This window comes from Amblyomma americanum, chromosome 1 (assembly GCF_052857255.1).
Source record: "Amblyomma americanum isolate KBUSLIRL-KWMA chromosome 1, ASM5285725v1, whole genome shotgun sequence".
Taxonomy (NCBI): domain Eukaryota; kingdom Metazoa; phylum Arthropoda; class Arachnida; order Ixodida; family Ixodidae; genus Amblyomma; species Amblyomma americanum.
Genome location: NC_135497.1, coordinates 129,214,356 through 129,239,920, shown reverse-complemented (window position 1 = coordinate 129,239,920; position 25,565 = coordinate 129,214,356). Strand labels below are relative to the sequence as shown.

The 25,565-nt window shown below is 49.7% G+C and overlaps 1 protein-coding gene across 1 annotated transcript in view; it reads left to right on the top strand.

Annotated features, from left to right (window-relative positions):
• Positions 1-25,565, top strand: part of L (zinc finger protein Lobe) — a 170,001-nt gene that overhangs the window by 29,616 nt on the left and 114,820 nt on the right. The window contains exon 3 of the mRNA XM_077646882.1: positions 6,465-6,614. Coding sequence (XP_077503008.1) covers positions 6,465-6,614 — 150 coding nt within the window. The remainder of the gene's footprint in view (positions 1-6,464; positions 6,615-25,565) is intronic.

The following is a 25,565-nucleotide window of genomic DNA, read 5'->3' as shown; positions in this document are numbered from 1 at the left end:
TTTCAAACACCTACCCGTTTTTTGGACATTTGTCGACAGTTCGCCTCTCTTCTTTCCGATTCCGAAACTTTAGCGCACAAAAGCACCTGAAGCGTTTGCCACGGCACTCAGGCAAAAATTATGGTTTTGTGAAGTGAAAATCGCCGCCACCACGCCACAGCCTTGGATAGGCACCTCCTTCCGCGAGCCTATTACGGACGCTTCTAAGCCGCCGCTTTTTTCTCGCCTTCAAAGACGAAATGATAGAAATATTTTTTTGTCCCTTGACTGCAGTGGATTCCAGAAGCATAAGTTTCACTTTGCATTTATTTTTTTTTTGTCGTGACTGTTGGTTTCTGTACACAGTGTTGGCCCCTTGTCTAAACGAGGTTTCGTCGAACTCCAGACAGTGCGCATAGAGGCCGATTCCACTTGTGTCGGCAAGCCAGGAGCCGCTTGGCCTATGGGATATGGATACAAGCTTCGCACTTTCTAGGGCGCTGATGGGAAACCGACACTGGCACCCTTCCTTAAACAGAGGGGGGTAGCCGTAGACCGGGACGGCTTAGTGGCAAACTCTCGAAACTCGCTTTGACAGTTGAGACGCATCTGTTGAATTCTCATAGAACAAACGAACTAACTGAGCTCTCGAATTAAAACCACGAACCACCTTTGCAAGCTGAGGGTGTTCGAAATAGGGTTTGCCCCGAAAGGGCGCAGCGAGGTTCGCTAAACCTATTCCAAGTGTACACCCATGCGGGAAGCCGGGTGCTGGGCCGGGGAGACTCCCATTTGTACCGACGGGCGTCTGGTGGTGGGTTTTGAACCAACGATCTTCCGCAGGCTAGGCGGACGCATAAACCACTTTACCACGACCGCAGCGGTGACCTATAGTGATCTGAGCATCCGCCTGCCACAGTGTTCGATCCTCAGTACCGCCAGGCGCCCGCCAGTTTTCCAATGGACACAAGCTTTCCCAGGCCTCATCCCTGGCTTTCTCTTGGGCGTGCTACACTTCGATTTGAGCCATAGTCCACGTTGGTTTTACTGCCAAAGAGGGGCTACTGTACCCCCCCCCTCCTCCCGGAAATCTGATGTCTTTTGCAGCGAAGCCTCCACCTACTGCCACCCACCACCATTCTCCTACCTCCACCCTCCACAAGGCCTCCATCGAGTAGAAGCCCACGCAGCAGTGGAACGAAAAAGCGACGGCGAAATCGAATTCGAAGATGCAGTGGGAAAGCCAGCCGCCCTCCAGAAGCACCACCTTAGAAACCAACTCCCCACCCACCAACCTCTGTCTAGGGGGCTGCCCACCCTCCCTGCGCCACCTATAGACCCACCTCCGCCCGCCTTCATCCTTCAGAAAAATTCCGTCACTCGTGTTAAGCCTCGATTTAAGTACCAGCATTCATTAGAGTCAAAACATCAAAGTAATGCTGAAGGGCAAATTAAACTGCTTCCGCAGAATTGTCGCGTCAGATGTGCGATAGCCTGGTGAATTTTGCCCTTTCATTTCTCGTCGGAAGGCACTAAACACGGATTGAAATGCTTGGGAAAAGAGCTCTGACCAAACGGTTGATTCGGCGACTCGACGATTCGTTCGGCGGGTACCCTCTAGACGTTCTTTTCTTGCCCGAGCCCCGAGACCCCATAGAGGCCCACGTATTCTTCGGGGCTTTTATACGCATGAAAATACATGGGGTGCTCTCCTGTTAGCCAGCTGAGCTGGGACCTGCACCGGTGAGATGGGCTCCCAGTGAAGCCCATATGTATTATAGCTCTATCTGTAGGACCGTAGGAGGGTCGTTGGCTCGTTGCCCGACATTCCGCGCCCTGCACCTGTGCGCAGGACAGGTAAGTACACAGGATTAGGATTTGTTTTTTAGAGGGGCCCGAGGTAAATTCTTGTGCGGGTGAGGGTCAAGCCTAACAAGAGCACTGGCGTGGTGGGAGGAGGGGGCAAGCTCGATTTCGGGGGGGGGGGGGGGGGGGGGGGCTCACTCGTGCCCTCTCTTGGATGCGTGACTGAGGGGGTAGGTGCAGCTTTTGGTCTCAGATGCCGACGCCAGCATTTTTTGGAATGGCCCTACAACTGCTATCGCAGTAAAATAAACGAAACGAAGCAAAAAAGGCATTCGAATACGTCCTAGAGGTATTCAGTCAAAATTATAAAACTACCTAATAAAATTCTCTAAGATTCTAAAATACCTTCAATCGACTGATCAGCGAAAATTTTCTCGTTTCATTTAGTTTACTGCCTATCACCGACTTCTAGAGGGTGCTTGAACGGGTGTCTGGAGCTGCATAGCACCAAAGACTCATTACTGAATGGACCAGAAGTTTAAGGGCGCCTTATATGGCTGTAAGGTCCTGCGATAAGCCCTTTTAAGCTCGTTGGCAGGCATGGCAGGCATGTAGCCAAGGGGCTACATGCCTGTCAGTACTCCGCTTAACAACTCCTGCCCTTCGATCATTTTACCATATTACCTTGGTCTCACTGAAAGCAAAACTTTACTGAGGATAATACGAATTGATACGGCAAAGCTGTGACATCAGGGGAAGTAAAACGTACTGGCTGGCTAGTTGGTTCATTGCAGAAAAAAGGTTAGTATACTGCGCTTTTGAAGCAGGACAAGAGAACGGGAACAACGGTGTTGTCGTTTTTGTTCCTGTTCTCCTGTCGTGTCTCATTCGCGCAGTAATAACCGACATCAGGGAGCTTTTGCCTTTCGCTTTACATTGGTCGCCTTCCCATTGCGTATTTGAATCTGACTTAGCTGTCACTTTTTCGTTTCGCTGCTGCGTGGGCTTCTGAAGAGTGGAGCACATCTCGATCAAACTACCTTTCCAAAGGCTTCTTGACAGAAAGCGTGTTTGCTGCTTACCAAGGCAGCTTTGAAGCCAAAGGGAAGATTTGCTGGTTCCGAAGCCGCAAAAATCAATCTATCCTTGTCGCCTTTTACTTCTGCGTGAGTTCCAGGTGCGGAACGTAGAGTTGGAGTGTCCGTGAAAGTAATTTAACTTTGTCGTGCCTGTGGCGTTGTCCGTGATCCTAGGGCTGTACGGCAAGGTTAAGGTTATATTGTAAGGCAAGGCTCTAAGGGAAGGTTCTCACCATGGAGCTAGTATATTATCTTGTGCGCCGTGACATGGAATAGAAGTTGGAGAACACGTGGACATCAAGAAGGAAACGCCACGCGGCAACCGTTATCTAGAGCCGGTTAGCTTCCGAAAACACACTCTGTCGCTGTACTGAGCTGACGACACTTGCCGGAGATTGGTTTATCGTTCGACCGCGTGTACCTGCAGGCGCTGATCGACGAGCTAGGATTGGATGAGCCAGGACGAGGCAATCGGGCGCCTGCGCATCGCCGCCGGTGTGGCAGTCAAAGTGCGCGGTGTCTGGCTTTGATTGTCACGAGCGGCCGCGAATTGGAAGGCGGGCATGTTGGGGTGGCGATGTGCCCCTTTGTTGTACCACGCCGCGGCGGCGCCCAGTGACGGATGACCCCTCTCGAGGTGCGCGCGCGTGGCGCCTGCCGCCCCTAGAACGCGTCGAAGTCCGCACACCGTTTGGCTCATCTGTCTGCGGTGCACGGACGTCCCCGTGGACGTCTCGGGGTTCGAGGCTGCGGTCATCTGCCCTCGCACACAGCCGGTTTCCGGGCACCCCCTGATCGGAAGCGACACGAGGCATGGACGCGAGGGGTCACTTGCCTATTACCAACGCCGACAGCGCGCTGTGTCCACATCGTCGACGTTTCTGATGCGGATCAACGAGCGCGAACCCTCTGCCGAGACGACAGAAAATGAATGCGTGCAGCCAGCCATTCTGTACCGCAGCCCCCGCCGTATCAGGCGCCCGTCAGCAGGTTCGCAGGAGGTGACGGCGTCTGGCCCTACTGCTGCTCCTTGCGGACGTTCCGAGAGGCAAATCCATCTTTGTTCTAATCGACAGCACAGCAAGAAAAGTCAGCACGAGCACAGGCGGGGCAGGAGAGGGGCGCACATGATTCAAGTTTATTTTAGACGCATTTTGGTTTTGTTTTATTCTTTCGAAATAAAAAAACACGCCCAAGTCGCTGTCACGCATGATGGGCGCGCCTTTTAACACTCTTGTCTTGTGCATCGCGGGCGGGTAAGCCGTGCGTCGTAGACCACTGCGTAAATGGCATTTTCATATAGTCGACGAGAAGACAGTCCTCTTGCTTACACTTTTGAAGGCGCGTCGTTCAAAACTCGCTGAAAAGAACTGTGACGGCGGGGAGGCGTTAAATGGTAACGAAGGCAATCGTGCGGCGGAAATGTGAGCGCCGGCCAAGGACGGAAGAAAACTTCACGTCAGTGCGGTGCGTCGCTTTGCCAGCGGCAGCAACCGACCGATCCCCCCCACCCCCGGGCTCGATGTCCGAGCGGCGGTCTCCCCCGACGGCCAGGGTCGGCCACGCAGCCTGCGCCCTGGCCGCACGCAACAGAAGCGGTGCGGCGAGGGAGGGGAGCCGCGGATCGTGATTTATAAGTCTCGCCGTCAGGGGGACGGCTTGTTTTTTGCCCAGGGCTTCTACCGTCGCCCGGCGGAAAGAGTGGGCGTCGGGGAGCGCGCTTCGGCGCTGTTTCCAATTGATGGATGACATCTCAGAGAGCTCTTTGCCGCTGTCCGCTTTGCTTTAGTGCGGCTTTCGGCGGCGAGCAAGGCGTCTCGAGGTGCAGCCGTCTTGCTGGGAGGCCCCCGGGGACCGACCTCGCGTCGCCGCGGCTTAGCCCCCGGCTGACGCTGAATGCGCGCCGTAAAACCGTGCAATCAGGCCCCGGGATTAGAAGTTCCCGGCGCCCCGGGCTCAGGTCACCGCGCTCCGGCGCTGACACCGGCGACGCCGCCCGCGGTCACAAGGCCTCAGCCTGGAATCGTCCGCTGGGCTCCAGCGGCACCCCCCCCCCTCTCTCTCTCTCTCTCTCGAGTGGCGCCGGACGGGCTATGCTTAACAGAGCAGCCACTCATCCGTGCCTCGCCGACAGTCGACCGACACTTGTCACCGACCGCCGCCGTGCATTACGCCAGCGGGCAGGAGGCAAGCAGCTCGATAGCGTGCGATCGGCTTTGGCCGCTCGCGGCGTCAGGTTGATTGCCCCCTTGCATCGCGAGCGAGAGAGGCAAGAACAACAGAAAATGCCGCTATGACAACACCACACATACCTTATAACTGCTTCCTTCTAGATTTCACGAAATAAAGAAGCGGCAGCCGGAGGTTAGAGGAGACTGATTTTTTTTTTTCATTCGGGTTATTGATAGTGGCTGAAAAAGTGCGTCCTAACAGCCGGTACATTCTGCTTTTTGCACTGTCCTTGCGAGGTAATGAGCTTGCGGGGACGCGCCCACATTTATTGGAGGGTATGTGAGGAGCGGCCAGCTGACGGACCGGCCAGCTCTGCTCGCGCTCTCCGCTGCATCTTAATTTCAAAGCGGTTCCTCCCGTTATGGCACTGCAAGCGGGTAATGGAAGCTGTTTTGAAATGAAGCTGTAATAATCTCGCCTGAGCACTCTGAGTTTTTGCCGCATCACAGTGCCGCTGTGGTAAACTTCTATGCGGAATTCTGTAAGGCTTGTTGTGATTCCATACAGACTGTCTCCGTATGCATACTTCCGCAGCGTTACTGAATGAGTCGGAATGGCAGAAGTGGCGTCAGGTGGAAAGTTTAGAAGGCAGTCACTGTTTACGCAAGCGACAATTTGTATAAGTGCACAGAGGACACATACAAAGGCCAGAAATATTAGTTGGGCACGCCAGGCTCGAAGCACATCGGCATCATTCGTGCGCTCATATTCGCCATGCATATTTTTTAAACTTTATTCGCAGAAGGCAAGAGAGGGTTCAGTGTGGCTATACAATAGAAAATTTCTCGCTTGGACCTCTTTGCTTCAATCAGCTTTTGCCTGAAAGCGAGCTTCCCCTCCCCCCCTCCCCTTCTCCCGTTCCGTGCTATAAGCCTGTTTTATCCTGGGGCCGTGAGTCGAGGCTAGTTACCGCGATCCATTTTTTCCCCCTTTGCCATTGGTCAGCTCGGCCTTCGACACCAGAGCAATTGCTTTTTGCAGCTGTCAGCCCTGGCGTCATGTCACAGCTATACTATCGGTGGGAAAGAATCATTGCGTAATAAGCTCTTCTCTTCCTATCGGTGCACACTTTTTGAAACAGTGTATATCGCAGGAGAAGGCAAACGCCATAGCAAGAGAAGCGAACAGCGCGAGTTGGTTGGAAGTTAGCGCTCGTTGTTTCTGCCGCTGTGTCATTGCTTCTTTGCTACGCTACAGAGTTTTAAAATTTTCTTCCCTTTGCGGCTCCGATGAAAGAGCGAAGCTTGACGCCATTTTTCACGCAATAAGCTCCGTCACAGACGCTCTGTCACCCGGGGCACCTGCAGCGCACGCGGAGACTTGACTTCTAGCGTCGTGCATGTGTGTTCCTCGTCGGCTCCGTCGCAGGCTTGGCCCAGGGACCAGAGGCCTCGGGCGATGCGGTCCGGGCAGGCGGCGAGGACGAGGACAGGTTGCCGTTCCGGTGCGACGGCTGTGGCCTGGCGGTCGACAGCCTGCACAGCCTGCTGCTGCACCGCAACGTGGACTGCAGCCGCGGTGAGCCACGCTTGTCGGCAGCTCGCGGAGCGCTCCCCGGACTCGGGACGGCCGCCACCTCAGCGCTCTCCCGGGTCCCAAGAGCATGTGCTCCCGCATAACGCAGCATGTACCACGCGTGTATGCCGAGACGCACGAGGTGCGGCCTGGGGGCGACATGGCATTGCCGGGCAGGGACCTTCGAACGTCGACGCCCTCGCACGTAGCGTAACGGCAAGCTCAGCAGCATTGACACCATTTTGACAAAAGAAATGCAATACGGGTTACCCTCCGGAGGTCTGAAAGCACTGAAAGATCTGCAAGCAGCAGTTCTAACAAGTTCTCACCGCTATCATTCGGCCTCCGCCAATAATAGTCTCGCTGCACGCTGGATCGTATAGGATGAGATCTGGTGGCCTTCATGGCGTTCCGAAGCTGCTCACGGGAAGAAGGGGAAACTGCACTTCCTATAGTAACTTCTAGCGTTTCGGAGCGCCTCTAGCTGGCTTCGGTCGCGCGGGTTCCTAACTTATTTCAGTGCCTCCATCGCTTGTTTGCCACTACGAAGACCTATTCCTGTTTCGCGTGGCGGCAGCTCAGCTTTTATTGGGGCAACGGTGCAACTGTTCTTTTTTTTTTTTTGTCGTGCCTCGCGCTGGATTTTCACGCCGCCGTGGCGCACGAGGTAAGAGGGGAACAATGTCGACAGCGCACTGTCCCACCCACCACATGCTTCGTCGACGGAAGGCAACCAGAACTTTTCTTTGTCTAGTTACCCCGGTTCTCCAACAACTCTGAGCGGTCTGCAGGTTCGACAGTGCATGCGCAAGCACGCCAGGACTGCGCAGCACAAATGTCAATAAGCGCGTCTTTATTGTAAACGGCATACAGCAGTACAGTCGAAGCAGAAGTCGGTGTATCGCGACAGACTAGCCTGAAATAACTCACAGATAGTCATTACAGTCGCCATCATAGCCCCTTTTGCGCTTTTTAGACGCTATTTTTACTTGATTGTGTTTACAAGAAACAATGTGCAAGCGACCACACCCTAGGGAGGATGTTGAAAGGGGGCTTTACTGCATACAGCCTTACCAACAATGGCGCCCATAATCCTTCACAGCTACTCCCCTGCAAGCGGACGATCTTCTTCGGCGCGGCAATGAAGATGGCTTTTAGGATTCAACTAGAAGCGACTACAAGTGACTATCTGGCATTTAATATGCATCAGCTGTTATCGGCGTAGCAGATGTGTCTCAGTGTACGCATGACGATCAAGACTAATTCGGAAAGTATAAAAAACAGGCGGTATCTTCTAGCTGTTTCCTCGCTGCTTAGCTGATTTAATGAGAAGTGATAAGATAGTATTTGCATACTTAGCACTTGGGCTCTCAAAGATTTATATTAAAAAATAAAGCTTTATACTTTACAGTGACTGCAGCAAACAGCTCAATTTTCACTGCGGGTGTGCCATGAACTGTCATCGTTGGTTAAGATGATTAAGAGTGACTTATGTAACGCAACCCTAATGACTAGGATACGCGATTTGTAAACTTTTTCCTTCCCCGTCAAATAATCCTATAGACCACAGAACAGACATATTTCTCATGGTCATGACCCTCGTAACCGAAGACCATCTTCGCAACTCGATCATCTGCTGTATGAGCGCTATACATATAGCAAGGCCTTGAAGTGCCGTTAAAAAAGTTACAGAATGTAATTGCAAGATTTCGCACGCGCAAGATTGCTGCAAGTGTGCGGTGAGTTTCTCGGCCATCGGCAGCGTCTGTTCGCGCAACGCGCACAGCGTCGAAGCTCGGCACGTCACATCCGTCTCCATCCCTGCGGTGCACGCGCCGAGGCGTGTTCGGCGCGCGGGCACAGCGTGTTCCGAGCATGTTCGAAGAACACGGCCGGCGCCGATCGGAGTCCCGCGTGTACGCGCGGCAGACGCGACCAAGCGGCGCAATTCATTGCTCGTCTTCGGAGCAGCCGTGCTCGTGCCAGGGGAGATTAGGGCCGAATAAGGCAGGTGGCGCCCGAACAGATCGAGCAGGGCGCGAAGGCAGCAGCCGAGATCCAGCGCGGAATGATCCGAGGCGACGTTGCGCGCCGCCGGGGACAGCTAATGAAGATACGCGGCAGATCCCTGAGAGGTCGCGCGCCGCCGGTTACGTCCGCAGGGACGAGCTCGCGAGCCGCTCACCTGAACCATAAGTCTTCATTGCGACCAACTTGGGCTGCGGAGCGTTAACATGCGCTGGGAGGATGGGGGGGGGGGGGTTCCCCCCCCCCCTTCTTCGCGCGAGCTGCGGCGGCCCATCTGCAAGGTGCGGCCTGCTGTGGCCGCCTGTTTGTCCGTCCGTCCGGCAGCCCTCCAATTGTCACCCGAGTAATTTGCATACGTCCCGAGAGAAACCGAGTGGCGCGCGTCGTCATGGCGACGGCCCCGGAGAGCGCGGCTCCCCCACGAGGCCTGACGCGCGCGCATTCATTCCCGGTCCCGCGCCCCCTAATAAATGAACGCCGCCGCCGCTGCCCCCCCCCCCCCCCCCGCCCTGCGGACGCCTACGCGACGCTTTAACCGGAGGAGAGCCGCTGGGCGCCGGGCATTTCCTTCCTCGATTATAAAGGGGCCTGCGCGCGACACCTCGACGTCGCCACGCGCTCTGCGCCGGCGGCCGACGGCTCCCCGCGGCCACTCTCGGGCCGCGCTGGAAATAAAAGGCTCCCGCCTCGAGGGCCGCCGCAGATCCGTAAGCAGCGCTGCATTTCTGCCCGTATTGATCATTGCTACGCGCGCCGGAAGAGACCTCTCCGATTTTCTGCACTCCAGGCCGCCACAGTGCGAACGGGGAGGTCCAACTCACTGGGTAGCCAGCGTGAGGGCCGCGAATAGAAACGCACCCACGTGCACTGCACCGGGGCGGTCGCAGACCGGCTGCTTTTGCGCGGTACCGCTTCCACTCTCTGTAGCAGCTTCCTCTCTGGCTTCTTTTTCGTAACCATGCTCTCTCGGTGCCGGTTATGGAAACCTGGCATGGCTCTCTGCAAGAACTGTCCGCCTGGCAGAATGGCAGCCGATAAACGTTGTAGCAGTTTCCAGGTAAGCCCTTAGACCCTAGAAAATTTGCATTTATTTACATGGAATTTGAAAAACGCGCGTGATCCTTGTGAGGATAGTAACGATAGCTCAATACACAAGCTATAATTTAGGTGAGTTCTTTTTGTGGAAGAATTCTGCCTGCTCTGAAATACGTGTACTCGCTGTTGCTCAGTGATGCACACTTTATATAAAATACGCACGAACTCTGTTGAGTCAACAGATACGCGCGACTAGAGTTGTTCGACACAACACAACTTTAACAATGACGCCAACTGATTTTGGCCTATACGGGTAAATTACGCACTCCAACGATAAAGATGCCGCTTGGACTTAAAACTGAGCACTTATATGCTAAAAAAAGGGGGGGGGGGGGATTAAATGCAGATGTCGCCATATTACCGGCCGATTTGCCTGCCATCGACTCCCTGGCCTGGTCAAGCTGTCCTTACAGCTCTTTATGATGGAAGCATGTCAGCATTGTGAAATGTTGTAAAGAAAGGTGAACTGAACTGAACTGCGGTACGCACATCCCGGAAGCCAGGCTACACCGTCATTCATATCTAAACGGTGATCACGGAGTCAGTCGTCGTTTTGGTGCAGACTTCACGAATTAGAATCGAGTAGCGGGAGAGCTATTACATGCAATTTTCTCGGCAGCTTTTGCTTCCGGACAAACGTCAACACACCTTGCAGGAGCCACAAATCGATTTTTACTAACTCAAATCGGACACCTTCGGGCCAACTGCGGTTTTTTTTTTTTAATGCAGAAATCCGAGCACCGCAGCTTCAGACAATCCTAAACATGTCCTTCGTCTATATATGCTCGCCGCTGGCCGACCTCCACGTGGCGCAAGTTTTCCAGACATTTGTACCAAATCTGTGACGCAACCATTTGCTGTACACCGTTCCGGGTGGTGCCATACGATTTATGGTTGCATATATTTCACATCCGCTAGTCAAGTTGGAGGCTACCTTGTGACAAGTAATCGAAGCGACGATATATGCACCTTCATATATGTACCTCCCAGACTTTCGTGTCAAAACTGTGATGAAATCGTTCGTCGTATAGCGTTCCGGGTGGTGCCATACGCGTGCGTGTGTGTGTGGACGGTGTCATACTTCGAACAAAAAAATACTCATCGCCTGAAACGAACTCAGTTCGCTAACCGCAACCAAACGTCTACGTCTTGCGTCCACGGCATATACTTTCGCATTCCCACACGTAAGCAGTCTGAAGTGTCTCTGCAGAAATAATTTTATGTACACGCACATTACTGCAACTTTCACTGTAGGCTTTGCCGGCGGGAGCTTCAGCGGAATTAATTTTAAACTTTCCCGTTTCGGGGGCGTGGTTTTTGGGGGAAACCTTGGGTGAGTGAGGTAACGAGTTGTACGCCCGTTGTTATTCGCTCTGCGTTTGCTGAAGGAAAAAAAATTCGAGCTTGTTTTTCCTCATTTCAGAAAAGTAATGATCAAAGTTATCAATTACATTCGCCAGCTTGGTAATTGAACGCGTACACAAGAGGTTTTGTGACAGTATTCGTGGCGTCATTTGCAGGTCTATTGTGTCTTCGTACTTTGGTCGAAACCCAGTTTCGGCTTCGAGTTTCTCATTTTTTTCTGTTCTAAATTGTTTCCTCATTATTTTGAGAAACTATTAATCGCAGTTAAGACAGGGAGGCAAAAAAAAACGTAACTCAAAAGTCAACTCAAAATGATCTAAAATCCTCTGGAGACGCCCTTTAAATCTAGAATGTACTGTGCACCTTGTCTGCCTAAGCGTTGGCTGCATGTCACATCTCTGTGTTCGTGTGGAAGCTACTGTAAGCATTCATGACGACAATCAATCAATCAATCAATCAATCAATCAATCAATCAATCTATCTATCTATCTATCTATCTATCTATCTATCTATCTATCTATCTATCTATCTATCTATCTATCTATCTATCTATCTATCTATCTATCTATCTATCTATCTATCTATCTATCTATCTATCTATCTATCTATCTATCTGTCTATCTGTCTGTCTGTCTGTCTGTCTGTCTGTCTGTCTGTCTGTCTGTCTGTCTGTCTGTCTGTCTGTCTGTCTGTCTGTCTGTCTGTCTGTCTGTCTGTCTGTCTGTCTGTCTGTCTGTGTCTGTCTGTCTGTCTGTCTGTCTGTCTGTCTGTCTGTTCAATTAATCAATTTAAGGCGTCCTTTTGTTTGTCAATTTCTCGTTGCTCTTGACTATTTGGCGCAATGAAAATTGACGACATATAGCCTAGAATGACAAATCCCGGTTTTGCCAGTGCACTAGTTCCGGTCAGATAACAAACGCTAGGCAATTGATGCCAATATGAAAACTGGACGGCTTTCGGTCTCAACTCAAGCGTAATGATGGTAAGTTCTACGTGTTTGAGAGTGCCAAAAATTTTCAACAGTCTCGTGGAGAAGTTATTTTTCTCTGCCGAATTGTAGGAACTTGAGAACCTCATCAGGTTGCCGACCGAATTTCCTCGCGGTTTGTGCTCCAGCGTAGCTTCACAATGACGATTGTCGCATTGCTCTTAAAGGGCTGCGCTCGTCTTCTTTTGCGCTCTCCCTATGACGCAGAGGCAAATCTGCTCCGATTATCGGACCGTCCGTGGAATAAGCAGCTCCAGATGATGTCGAGCGGCGTCCTCACGCGCCACGCTGGTATCAAAGCCTGCACTTAGGCAGCATTCTTGACTTGCAGCCTTCTGAGGAATTTCCACAACTTGTACAAATTCAGGTTAGCGCGTGCTTCTAAACTCTCGGTTTGCGTCACTAAAACCTGTAGTCTTTATCGAGAGTTTTCCTTGCGGCGCAGAAATAATAATTTGTCGCCGTCGTTTCTTCAGGACGACGACTGTTTTTAACACGACAGCGTTAAGGCTCCTGCTCTGCAGAACATGTGACGTCGTGGCCGTCGGCGGCGGCGGCGGTGTTGTGAGCGAAAAATCTCCGGAGAAGCAACCTATGTGGGCCACCTCGGTCACGTGACCCTGTGGCGTCATCGCAACCTGCCCACCGGACTGTGAGCAAAATGACCACCGTGGCAGGTGGCAGGTAAATTAATGATTGGTCACAAGAGGTCGCTCGGGAAGAGCAACCTGGGTCGCACAAGCCCCACCGGTGGCAGCACCTGCCATCGCGGGGGTAGTGGCGCATCGCTTAACCGCTGCACCACTGCACCAGAAGTTGTATGAGGACTCAAAGGGATCCATGACTGTAAAGTAGAAAATGACCAATTCCGCACATATGGGCATTAAACCATTGACGCTGTCGCGTCATACCCTTAAGGCGGAGCGTAAGTGTCCCCCTCCATTTTTTTTTAATTGAAAGAATAACCGAATGGATGCCACCCGATCTTTGCTTCAACGAAGCAAAGAAAGCCTAATAAAACTAAGGACTTCGGTCTTTTTCTGTGATCTGAGATCATGCTTTTCAGATGATTATACAGCACCTCCAAACAGCTTTCAATTTCATAAGAGTCACGAAAGCTCGCCTTTTTTTTTTGTATTACAACACCTCGCTCATTTCACATTCGGAGGAGTGAATCCAGGCGCAAAAGAACGGAGCTCCACCCTGCCTTAGGAGAGGCCTGTCATACGCAAGAACCTACGGCAAGCTGCGAGAGCTCTTACGCCAGCGGCTACGCCTCTGAATGCGAAATTAGACCGGCTGAGCAACAGCCAATGTCGCTGATTATCTCAGAACGTGCAATTTTTTAAAACAGTTGCCCAGAATAGAAATGTCTCAGAAAACGACTCAAAACAGAGAGAGAGAGGGAAAAGATGGAAAATGGAAAGAGGAGAGGTAGGGAATTTACCAAACTCAAATCCTAGAGGGAAGCGGATAAACAGCCCTAAATGCCACTGACAGTGCAACGCTGACAGAGTGACACACAAATGTGCGCCTAAAGCCTCTAAGCTCGTCCCTTCAGGCATGTCGACATTAGACACTGCTGCAGCAACCCAGCGGTTCTTCATCTCCGGAAACGGTCTGTCTCAAGGCGGCCCAGGGAATAAGGAAGTTTACAACATAACCACATCCCCTGATTTCAGAAATAGAAAACAGTAAGTGAACAAACTAAGTTAATAACGTACATCTTAACACTGCAGTTGCGTGCGCACATAGTTTAGAGAATAAATAAGGGGGGGGGGGGGGTGAAAACGCGCATAAAGTGAGCCAGCAGTGTCTGAGCCGACTCCGCGGCAGTGGCGTCGCATCAGCGCATTCCTCCGTCCGGGGGAATCCCCCTCCTCCTGTTGTTCTTCGTCTCTGTTCACCCATCTGCTTTGTGAAGGCGTGCAGTCTTCTCGACCACATTTTTTTCCCGCGCACTCGGAGCTAGACATTTTTCTGCGCTAAGCTTGGCGCCGCACGCGTTTCCCCGTGTCGCATGTAGGCGGGCAGGCAGGCAGGCAGGCAAGCGGCCAGGAAAGGGCGGTCCTGGCGTCCCCTCCGCCGAGAGGGGACCGCGCGAACTCCACGTCGTCCCGCTGCTGTCAAATGGTCCGCAGCAAGAGAGGCGGCCGCACTTCTTGGAGTGCGCGCAGACACTTTTCTTAATGGGCGCGGAAGATTAAAAAGGCCGGTTAGTCTTGCGCTGTTTTGATTAGCTACCTCTGAATTAAGCAGAAGCCTCCTCCCGGTTTTAATTATCTAATGCGTTCTTTGTTAACATCGATCGCTCACGCGCGCTTCGCTTTTCTCGCGCGCACTTTGCTTATTCGCTGCTCGCCGTAGCGGTGCGCAGGCCCCTGCGATGTTCCGTTCCGGCATATATAACAAGCTCTCGACATTCTTCGTTATCCTCTCCCGCGCCACCCACCCTTCCCCCCCAATCTCTTCCGGCGTTATGTTTTGTTTCATTTTTTTATTCTTCCCTCCCAGCGTTCGCTGCGTGATGCTATCTTGGTTCGCGAGACTTTCTTGTGGGCTCTTTCTCTTTGCTTTTCCCCCCTCCCTGGCCGGCGCCTTTAGTTCCCGTATCGACCCCGAGTTCAGACACGCACGGTGAAGGGTCCCTCGCTCTCACCTTGTTATCGAACCGTGTTATTTTACAGCTAATCATAGTCGACCCCAACGTAGGTTGGCAAACAGCGGTCACCGAATCTCATCACTGCCGGCAAGAGAGAGCCATTGGACAGCTTATTTCAAAGAAAATCTGCAGCGTACCTAGTGCACGTATACGGGGTGTTTCACCTAGAACTTTACGCAATTTTTAAAAGTAGGCTTTTGAGTTAGAAGAGCGCTTTTTTTTTTTCGGCATATCATTGCCAGCGGTATAGTTCATCAGAATACAGCTAAGACGTGCTAAATGGCAGGCTAGTTACCTAATATTGAATAGTTAACTTTTTGACATTACTCTTAGGCTCATTAATTATTGAAAGGCGTGTAGCCCACCGTAAATAATATCCACGTCAGTTTCTAGAATTTTAAAACGCGGTTACCCTTGGCGCTGTTGCCCAACAAATTTCGGCTTCACTGCACCAAAACACATGCGCTGTCGAGAAGCTTGCAGGCAAAGCAACTTCTCCAATGCACGTAACGCGTCGAAATAGCCAAAATTTCAATATTAGTTAACGAGCCTGCTAGTTAGCACGTCTTAGCTGCATTCTGATGTACATACTACACCGCTAATAATGCTATGCTGAAAAAGCGCTCTTCAAACTCAAAAATTCTATTTTTGTTTGTTTTGTTTATGGGTGTTTAACGTCCTAAAGCAACTGAGGCTATGAGGGACACCGTAGAAGCTTAGGGCTCCGGAAATTTCGACCACCTGGGGTTCTTTAACCTGCACTGACACCGCACAGTACACGGGCCTCTAGAATTTCGCCTCCATCTAAATTCTACCGCCGCGGCCGGGATCGAACAAGCGTCTTTCGGGCCAGCAGCCGAGCGCCATAACCACTCAGCCACCGCGGCGGCCTGTTTTTAAAAAATTGTGTAAGGTCGTAACTGAAACACCCTGTATAGCTTAGTTATATAAGATTTTTAGTTGCTGTTGCTCATATGAATACATTATTTAAATTGTCCGCTAATTTTTTCTTTCAGTATTTCGCGTCATTTGTATTTCGATCTGTGGTGTCAAAATTAGGAACCCCGGGCGTCAGGCCAGACGGAGTTACCAATGACTGCCTTTGTATTTTCGAGGCTTTAGATTTTTGTGCGCAGGTAAGAAAAGGGGCACCGACAGGTGAAAGTTGTCAGCTAGGTCGCAAGTGTCTCCTTTTCCAATTCTGGTCATCAAAGGCCAGATTTCGCAGGGAATTTCATAGAGTTCCCGGCACCAACGCCAGCTTTGAAATACCTTGAGTAAAAATCCGCAAGGGCACCCAGTGATCGCGGCGTCGATCGTCACCTGGAATTCGGGACAGTGGTCTATCTCACTCGTCTCGCCGCCACGTGTCGCACGACAAGAAAATAACCGCTCTGTTTTCCTCTGAAAAAAAAATGGCTGTGGTTCGCCGTGGCTTGAACTTAGTTATACGAGCAAAAGCTCTGTGAAGCATGGTTTCCACTGTCCCAAATCAAATGTCAAGGTCAGGTACCCAATGGCCATAGTCATATGATCACGTGGTCATACTGCCATAGCTTCGGCCATACCACCACGCAAGTAAGTTCGGTTTAACCTTGTGAGACATATAAGGTCATTGTTGATGTGGTGCCCACTGTCTCAAATCAAATGCCAAGGTCAAGGGTCAGGTACCCAATGGCCATAGTCATATGATCACATGGTCATACTGCCATAGCTTGGGCCATACCACCACGCAAGTAAGGTCGGTTTGACCTTGTCAGACATTGAAGGCCATTGTTGATGTGGTGCCCGCTGTCTCAAATCAAATGCCAAGGTCAAGGGTCAGGTACTCAATGGCCATAGTCATATGATCACGTGGTCATACTGCCACAGCTTGGGCCATACTACCATTGAGTGAAGTTCGGTTTGACCTTGTGAGGCATCGAAGGTCATTGTCACATCCACATCGAAAACGGAAGTCTTACCGCGAGGAGTAGAGGTCTCGCTCTTTAAAAAAATTGCACTGCTGTGGCGAAGGTTCCATCCGAGAACTCCTTTATCTGTGCGAGCTGCAGCGTCAGGCCACTCGGCTATGACGCGGCGTACCCGTGCGTGTGGACGCATTCGCTTACAACCCTAACGAGTGAGATGGGGCAACAGTGCTTTCAAAACGTAATTTTTTCCTTTTGTTTCTACAAACATCGAATTAAACAATGGAAAGCCCCGTTCCTGTTCTATATGACGCCGCTGGCAAATAGGTATTGGAGGCGTAGATTCTTTAAAAATCGTGTTTTGGTCACCCAAGAGGGCTTTAAAATTTCATCGTTTCCATAGGTGTTCCTTGTTTCAACTTTTAATGGTTCTGTAACAAATGTTAGACGAGGCATCGATACGCCGTTGCCGTTTACGTATGTGGGGGTCACCTAGAACCTAAATCTTGCACAAAAACCCAGTCCGTTATGTGTACGATAAGCTATAAAAACACCTCTCATTGAAGCGGTATAGGCCGCAAGGCGTAGCGGCGCTAGCTAGCAGCTGTCTAAAATTCCTGATAACAGAGGTTCTCCCCCCACCGACGGATAGTAAGGCTACTGGCCCACAGCGTCCGCCAGTTCGAGGAGCCTTGTGGGCGGCTGCGCGCTTTGAGTGCCAAGTGAGGAAGAAAGACGGTGGTCTTTGCCAAATAATACCTCCGGTAGTTCTGTTACGAGAATTTTGTGAAGTGGTTATCGTGGGCAACTGCCACCTTTAAAGGGACTATGCAGTAAATTAATTTAGATTACGTAAAGCAGACGAGAGATAGGCATTTCATCACTCGTCACCGCAACGCAAGAATTTTTAAGCTAGCATTAATAACACCGAAGATATTGGCGATTAAAATTTACGCTCCTCCTCTCCACCTCAACTCGTACACGCGGTGCACCAGACAAAAATTATAAAACAGTTCTGGGACTGGGACCCGCCCATGAATACGTCATCCACTGACGTTCCTTTTGCAACTTCCGGTTGTCGCTCCTAGCAACCCAGCAGCAGCGTCGGCGGCGTGTTTGCGGCGCGCGTCGGGTTTCTTTGCTTGTCGTCTGTTGTAGTTAGCAGTAATTAACCCGGACCTCGAGGCGCGACTGCTCGCTCTTACGGCCGCGATGGGCATCGAGCCCTATGCGTTCACGCCGTACCGGCTGAACGCCAGCGACGACAGTAGCGACTCGGCGAGCCACTGCGAGTGGCTCCTGAACTCCCGACCGAAGGAGGCGGCAGAGGAAAATTGAAACCATATGCGCGAAGGCAATGCCCTGGCTCGCGCTTGCCCGAGAGGGTCGCGCGGCGGCACGAGCAGACGATTGTCACGACTACCGGAAGTGTGCCCGTGACGTCGTGGCTGCCGTGGCTCCAGCGAATGAGAGCGTGTGGTGGCCTGGCGACGTCATGGGTACAGTGACGTCTTTTTTCCAGGATTTTAGTTTCAAAATCGGTCACTACGAGCACACCGATCGACCCGCGAATTTTAAAAATTACCGTTTTTTTTTTAATTCATAACAAATTGCCGGCTCAGTTTCGAAGAATCATACTTGGTGTGAATGCTTCTTAGCATCATTTCTAAGCACTGAAGACATTTACAAGCGACTTTTTATTCATTGCAAAGTCCCTTTAAAGTGACACTATATGAATACAGGCTATGAAGTCGGCAGTTAAAATGCTGCTGCATCACTCTTAGGTAATTGGGGCTAACTTTGTGGCATTTATTTCTGCACCTAATGCTCGCACAGCTACTGATGTCACTTGATGCGGTAGTTACTATCGCAGGGGAAAGCCGCGTACACGAGAAGAAGCGTCTGTCCCGTCAACTTCTTTTTCTTGTGTACGCTTGTTTCTTGCTGCGTTTATGGTCTACTAGTTTAGCCAGCCGCAATATCAGCGGCCCCAGTCTTGTTGCGATAAATTGAGATTAATTTAAAAATTCGTCCGGTATTGACAGGACCAGTAAGCGAAAGAACTGCAAGCATTCACCTCATTCCGAACAAAATAAGGCCACATGTTGAAGAAACATCAACTTTCAGTAATAATCTTTCTAATGGGAACCGCGTCAGAAAGTCAGATTAGAAGATCTGCAATATTTCTTGAATTTGTGGGTAAAGGGTTTAGCTTTATTTTTTTTTTACATTTTGTCAACAACTTCAGCCGCCAGGGTTTTTAGACGACCGCGCAAGGGTTGTCCGCACTGCCTCTCACCACACTGCATGTCGTTGGCTTCGGTGGCGGTGCCTATAACTGGATCCGCTTACGCTAGCGCGTGCGCATACACAGCACGCCGAGGACACAGGCGACATGGCACCTCCCGCTGCGCCACGCTGACCTCTTCTCGGGTTCTTCGCAGGCACTACTGCAGCACTCAAAGCGTCACCAAAATATTACTACTGCCGCTTTTTTGTGGCATTCCTAGTTTCGGGGAAGCTCGTGAGGAGAACACGGGGCCGGCTATACAACTGTTTGTCGAGCAACATTTTGTGTGTGGCAGTAAAGTAGCGCCACCGAAGGCGTGCTACGCGAGAAAGAGGGAGCACAGGCTAACGCCGAACGGTTCACTGAGCGCGTCCACTTACGAAGCAAGGGAAACATTCCGGTCGCCTGCACTGAAGCTTGCTTTAAGCTCTTTGAATCGTAGTATACTAAAGAAGCTGTTAAATGTCTTTTATCTTATTGTGGCTCCGGTTTTCAATGCGTTAGCATTAGAGGCTCCATTTCGGAAAAAACGTGTCTGTCGGCGGTGTTCTCTAAAGCCTCCTAGAACCGCCCCCCACCTGTCACGGTTGGCACAAGACAAAGTGGAGAGAGAAACCACTGAGGGGGAGGGAGAGTGAAGACAGAGATAGGATGGGAAGCGACAGGAGGAAAAGGAGAGAGGGGAATTCATTAAGTTGCATCTATTTATTTGTTACAAGGTCATCAGGCTCTTTTCGAGCATTGACGTTTAGGTACTTGGATTGTTGGAAATAAAATGTAGGTGCTGGATAACACTGCAATGTGAGTGATAAAATTGGTATCAGCACAACAGAAATTCGTCGATATTTCAATATTTTAGCAGTTCAACAACATTTTCATGTTTCAGTATGAGTTTCCATTAATGCGTACGCATGCCCAGAAATTCTGGACGAGCACATTTTTTTTTTTCAATGAAAAGTTGTTTACGGACGCTTTATTTTTTTTTGGGGGGGGGGGATATCCTAAGATTGCACCGTAACAATCAATATACCCGCAGATCCCTCCTCGAGACGCTTGTAGTTCTTTGCCATTTATTGTCAGAAACGCACCCCCATTGGTTTTCTATTGCAGCCTTAACTACTCGGCCAGAGCAGGGCAAACTTTAAAACCAAGATCTTGCTACGCCTCGGAAGACTATATCATTCCCATCAATATGTTCATTACATTATCGCACATTGTTCCACAGTTTCCCCACAGTTAAAACTAATGTTCAAGAAAGTTCGAAGTATCTATAAAAAAACGAACGAGTTTGTTCTAGCCACAAATGCCATTTCTAAAAAAAATGCATTTGTTACGAAGAAAGTACCTTCCATGAAAAAAAAACAGAAAAAAGGGAGCGGTGCTGACTGTGCTTGCAGCATCCCAATGCACTTACATGCAGGCAGATTTTACAAACACGGACCAAGCTGGATCTGCCTACAGCACCAGAGCTAAAAGTGGCAGCACTGACCACGACGGAGGAGGGCTCTTCTCACTGAGCTGCATCTTAAACCCTTTTGGAAGGAGTGCCGCCAAGCTGTGCTCCATGTTAGTAACACTGAAGCCCAAGAATTTGCTGCACGAGTAACATGTGAGAAGCAAACGCAAACGGGAAAAAAAGATAATGCAGATCTACACTGAACCCAGCAATACCCCTCCCCCCACCAACCCCCCCCCCCAAAAAAAAAAATGACTCAGTACTACTATAATGGCAACAAAAAAGGGTTTGAACGAACCAGGGTGCAAAGATGGCACAGAGGCCAGCTAAACGCCCGAGTGCTTATTGTGCGGATTTCTTGATTTTTCAGTTCTCAGAATAAATGCTCGGGTTCAAGTTATCCAGTGCCTGGGCAATTTCCTTTCACCCTGTTAGCTTTCAGAAATGGTTTTGTCGCCGTGCAATCCTGTTTCGAGAGCATTTCCTGAAAACAATAAAATTCAACATTACTGAAGCGCCCCCAGCAAAGCGCTAGAAGCTTGACATGCGCGTACTTTGTAAAATTAAAAATTGAAAATAGCGTGTCACTTGCTTTCCTCCGAAGCATTATTACACCTATAGTCGCTACACTGATGTCGGCGATCTTTGAGAATATTGAAAACGCATCATGCGCAAAAAAAATAGTGTTATGGGAACTGAGAAAAAAATTTAAGCTGCTCATGTTCCCTACGCGTGCACTTTATATTATAAACGTAATGCATTCCTTGGCTGTAAACCACATTATAGAAAGGCAATTTTCGCAGGTTTGAATTCGTATTATGAACAATTCTTAACTTTGATATAACGTTGCAATAATAATATTATGGTACGTATTTTAAGAAGCACTCTTTCTCTGCTTTCAATTCCGAGAGCCAAGATCGATCCTACATGGTATTCGTTCTGCGCGACGAGAAAACGATCGTGAAGAATCGCGTCACACCCCTGATCCCCGCTGTAGGCTGTTGAGGACGGCACTCCAATAAAATACCCAATCAAAGCTTAATGCGGACCGCTGTAAAACTTATTTTTATGCCCCCTACGAAAGACGCGCCAAGACTGCGTGTATCGCAGTGTCGTGCGTGCACGCCAGTTCTCAAAAAAGGCTCTGGACCAGTAAAGTCTTCTATGCAGACGACGAAGCCTTTCACTACAATCTTGCGGCATTAAGAGCAGAAATTAGCAGTGTTCCCTCATCTAAGATCGAAACAGAGACATGCATGGCGGCAGCACGCAGATTACGCGTGGTTCAGGCTTTTTCAAGTGGAAATTGTTTCCACTTTTTGCCTGAACCAACCCTCATCATTTTGTGATGAAAATAAAATGATTGATTAATTGATTAATTGATTGATTGATTGATTGATTGATTGATTGATTGATTGATTGATTGATTGATTGATTGATTGAAAAGGCCGGGCAGAACGTAGCGGCTGCAGCTGCGCCTTTTCAAAGCCGCGGTGAGCTAGGGACAACACGCTCATTATCTTCACACCCGAATGTGTCCGGAATACATAGAAATTTGTCCTTCAAGAGTTACACGAGCTGCGCAGGTTAAGTGGTTTTATGCATGCAAAGAACATTACGTTGGGCTGCCGCAAAGGTAAAAAGACAGTAACAAAACAGCTGAAATGAGTAACGATTCCAAGGCTCGCTTGGTGACCGCTAACCGGTGATCGGTTATAGAATGCAGCGCACGCGTAATAACACAACGCAGATTGAAATGCTTTCTTCTGCGCCAGAAAATTGTTGGGCCAAACTTTTTGGCCCTTTTTCTAATGTAGCAATCGGAGATGGGAAGCGCATACCCGGCCTACCGCGCAACCCATAGGGAGAAAGTTGTTTGTGCACGCGTGAGCAAAGTTCAATCGCGACACTTCGTCGGGAAACAGTCTCGCGAAACAAAACGTAAACCCGCAATTTTCCTAACCACCCTTTACTCGGGTTTCAAAGCGAAAAGCGTGCAGGCGAACGCCGCGGGCCGCGGTTCGGATTGCATGGATGGACGGGTCTACAGGCGCAAGAGGTGCGTGCGAAAGGGGGGGGGGGGGGGGGGGGGGACGAGTTGCACCTCTCATGTTTTCCACACTGCTTAAAATGGGCACGCTCTCCCCATTCGCTCCGGCGTCTGTCGTCACAAACAAAACGTGTCATGTGTCACGGCGTACGACGGGTACAGAGTGCCAGCGTCAACAACTAGAGTTACGCATATCTCACAGTATTTCTAACAGCGCTTCCTCGTCAGAAGATGGGTGAGCACAGAGATTAAAAATCAAGCGGAATTCATCGCAGGAAGCGAGTGTGCATTTGCAGAGACGCTAGGCAAATGGAGCTAACCTGGCGCTAAGTAGCGCACAGTTTCAGATTAGCTTTTGGCCGGGCTTCCACCTGGTAACAGGCAAAAGCCAACGATCGCGAGGAGCGCCTCCCCGATGAACTTTGCTGCGAGTAAAGGGCAGACATCGGTCGAGAGCGCAATGGCTCCCTCAGCTCACAACGCTGCACACATTTGGGGATACAAAGTTTATGGCTTGGCAGATACCCACAGCATTGCTAGCTGCGGTTTAGGTGACCGGGGCAATAAAACACCTCTGTGCACACTTACCGTGAATGGTCTATTAGGTTGGATGACGTTGAAGACGTAACCAGTACAAAAACGCCAAACCGTCCGCGCGTATATACTATGTTCGCATGCATAAAAAGGCCAGAAAAGTTTCAAAAAAAGCCTTTTCTCAAAAACCGAAACCGAAACTTTACTTCCATGTCCATAATCACAGCACCGCCGCCAATGACGGGTATAATAGAGTATAAGGCACTTTTTCCTCGTCCTCATTGCTTTCAGAAAGCTGGAATGGGCAGCTTTATTGTTTCCTGATGTCCGAAATGTCGCGAAAATTGAGTGAAACAGCACAATTCGGCCAATATGATTGATGCGCCGGAGCAGTTGTCGAGGTGAATGTAAACGGCGAAGGTGCAAAAGCTGCATGTTAATCGCGCTAAAAATAAGGGTCTGCGCGAATTTTCACACCTTCTAGTATTGATAACTGAACATAGTGATAGATTTGCCTGTCTAGTTCGCTTTGATGACTTATAATAAACCTTCTGGTATTATCACAGCGGTGCTATTTTATTTTCCTTCAGAACTAGTGGAATAACTACACTCATTCGATGCGGACTTCATACTCTGCAGGCAGCGATAAATGCTCAGCTGTCTTAACATTTGTGGAAAAGACAACATTTACGCGTGCTACCCTTCATTCTCCCTGCTAAGAAAAAAGCTCTTGTATAAGATGCTATCACGGGGTCCCTGCTATTAGCAAGCTAGGCTGACAAGAGTCAGTCCCTGTCTCAGCTGTAGAGCCAGACCAATCACGCACGGGTTAGCCAATAGATTTTAAGAACGTTACCTCTTACTCATCACGTTTTGAGATTTCGTGGGGTCTGCTACCGGATGGATGGATGGATGGATGGATGGATGGATGGATGGATGGATGGATGGATGGATGGATGGATGGATGGATGGATGGATGGATGGATGGATGGATGGATGGATGGATGGATGGATGGATGGATGGATGGATGGATGGATGGATGGATGGATGGATGGAAGGTAGGAGCGTCCCCTTTGAAACGGGGCAGTGGTTGTTGCCACTATGCTCAGTTTTTTTTCCTTTATTTTTGTTTACTCTGCTGTAAGTTGTTAATACAATTCGCCATTTCCTTTAAAAAAAACGTCTTCCCAGCTCTTACTCAAACGTGATGAGTAAGAGCCCAGCTCTTCCTCATCACGTTTCGAGATTTCGTGTGGCCTGATACCACCCTGAGATCACAGCGCCATCTGTGGCATCAACTAGAAAAAGCACGTCTCGCATTGAGACTCGTAGCGCCATCTAGCGATATCATTGTAGAAACAACCACCTGCCGCGTGCCATTGATGACGTCACGGTCGAATATGGTGGAGAGAGGTGGAACTATGTGACTATGACGTCAACGGACAAAATGGCGGGAGAGTTTCAGTTTCTCGAATTCAAGATGGCGGCCATTACAATTGGTTGTGCCCTCCAATCTCTCCCCCCCCCCCAGATTACACAGCATTAAAAAAAGAAAACTAAATATTCCTTTATGCTTTCCGCTCAGGTGACTTAGCTTTCTTTTATGCATGTCACAATGAGCCCCTCATTTCCCTACCTTTGTCTGCTTAACAGCTTAGCGAGGGCAGCTGTTCTGGCAGTCTTGATGCCTTATATGTAGCATAAAAGCGTTCTCGCACCTAACACTAGCGGACTTCACTCCTTCTTTTAACTTTTTATCACCTGCATTCCATTCCCCTTTCTAAATTTATGCCTCATATGGCACACTTCTCGAATAAAAAAGTCGTGAACGTACGACGTCCGCCGCTGTGGACCAGGGCAGAGTTGGGGAACACTCTCGAGGTTAGGTTACATGCCGCATAAATACCCCCGGAATTGAAAGATTTGAAAGCCGCCGCCGTAGCTCAGTTGGTAAAGTAGTAGTAGTAGTAAGTGGTTTTATTAAAATAATAATAATAAAGAAGTATTTAGACTTTGAAGTTAGCAGCGTAGTAGAGGAAGGACGAATTGGGGGTGGACAAGAGAAACGCTGCCTTCCCCACTACTTTTGTTTTGTACCGTTTTTTTTAATCTGTACAGATTTTGTTTAGAAAGTCATGCAAGATACTACAATGCGGTCTGTACTAGTGGACTGTACGATATGGCGCGCATGACTTCCGTGGCAGTATGTAATTAAAAGATGATTAGTTAATTGTTATTAATTAATCAACATTTTAATTTTCAGTTTCACAATTTTATATGGCTGAATCGGAGGCATTCAAGACCGTAGACCGAACCCAACTTTATAAAATTTCTGTACCTACATTGTGCTTCGAGATATCGAACGTGGAATTATGCGCGCAAAACGACCCCGTACCATAACCAACGCGCGAGATGCGCCGGAAGTAGTATAACCGTATTCCAAGCCAGAAAGACGCGTTTTAAGGGGCAACTGCGTAGATTATAGAAATCGATGAGCTTAAAAGGGTTCGAAGGTGCGAAACTTACAGTAAAGCATGCGAAGTACTTTTAGGTTATCATTTGAAATGTTGACGTA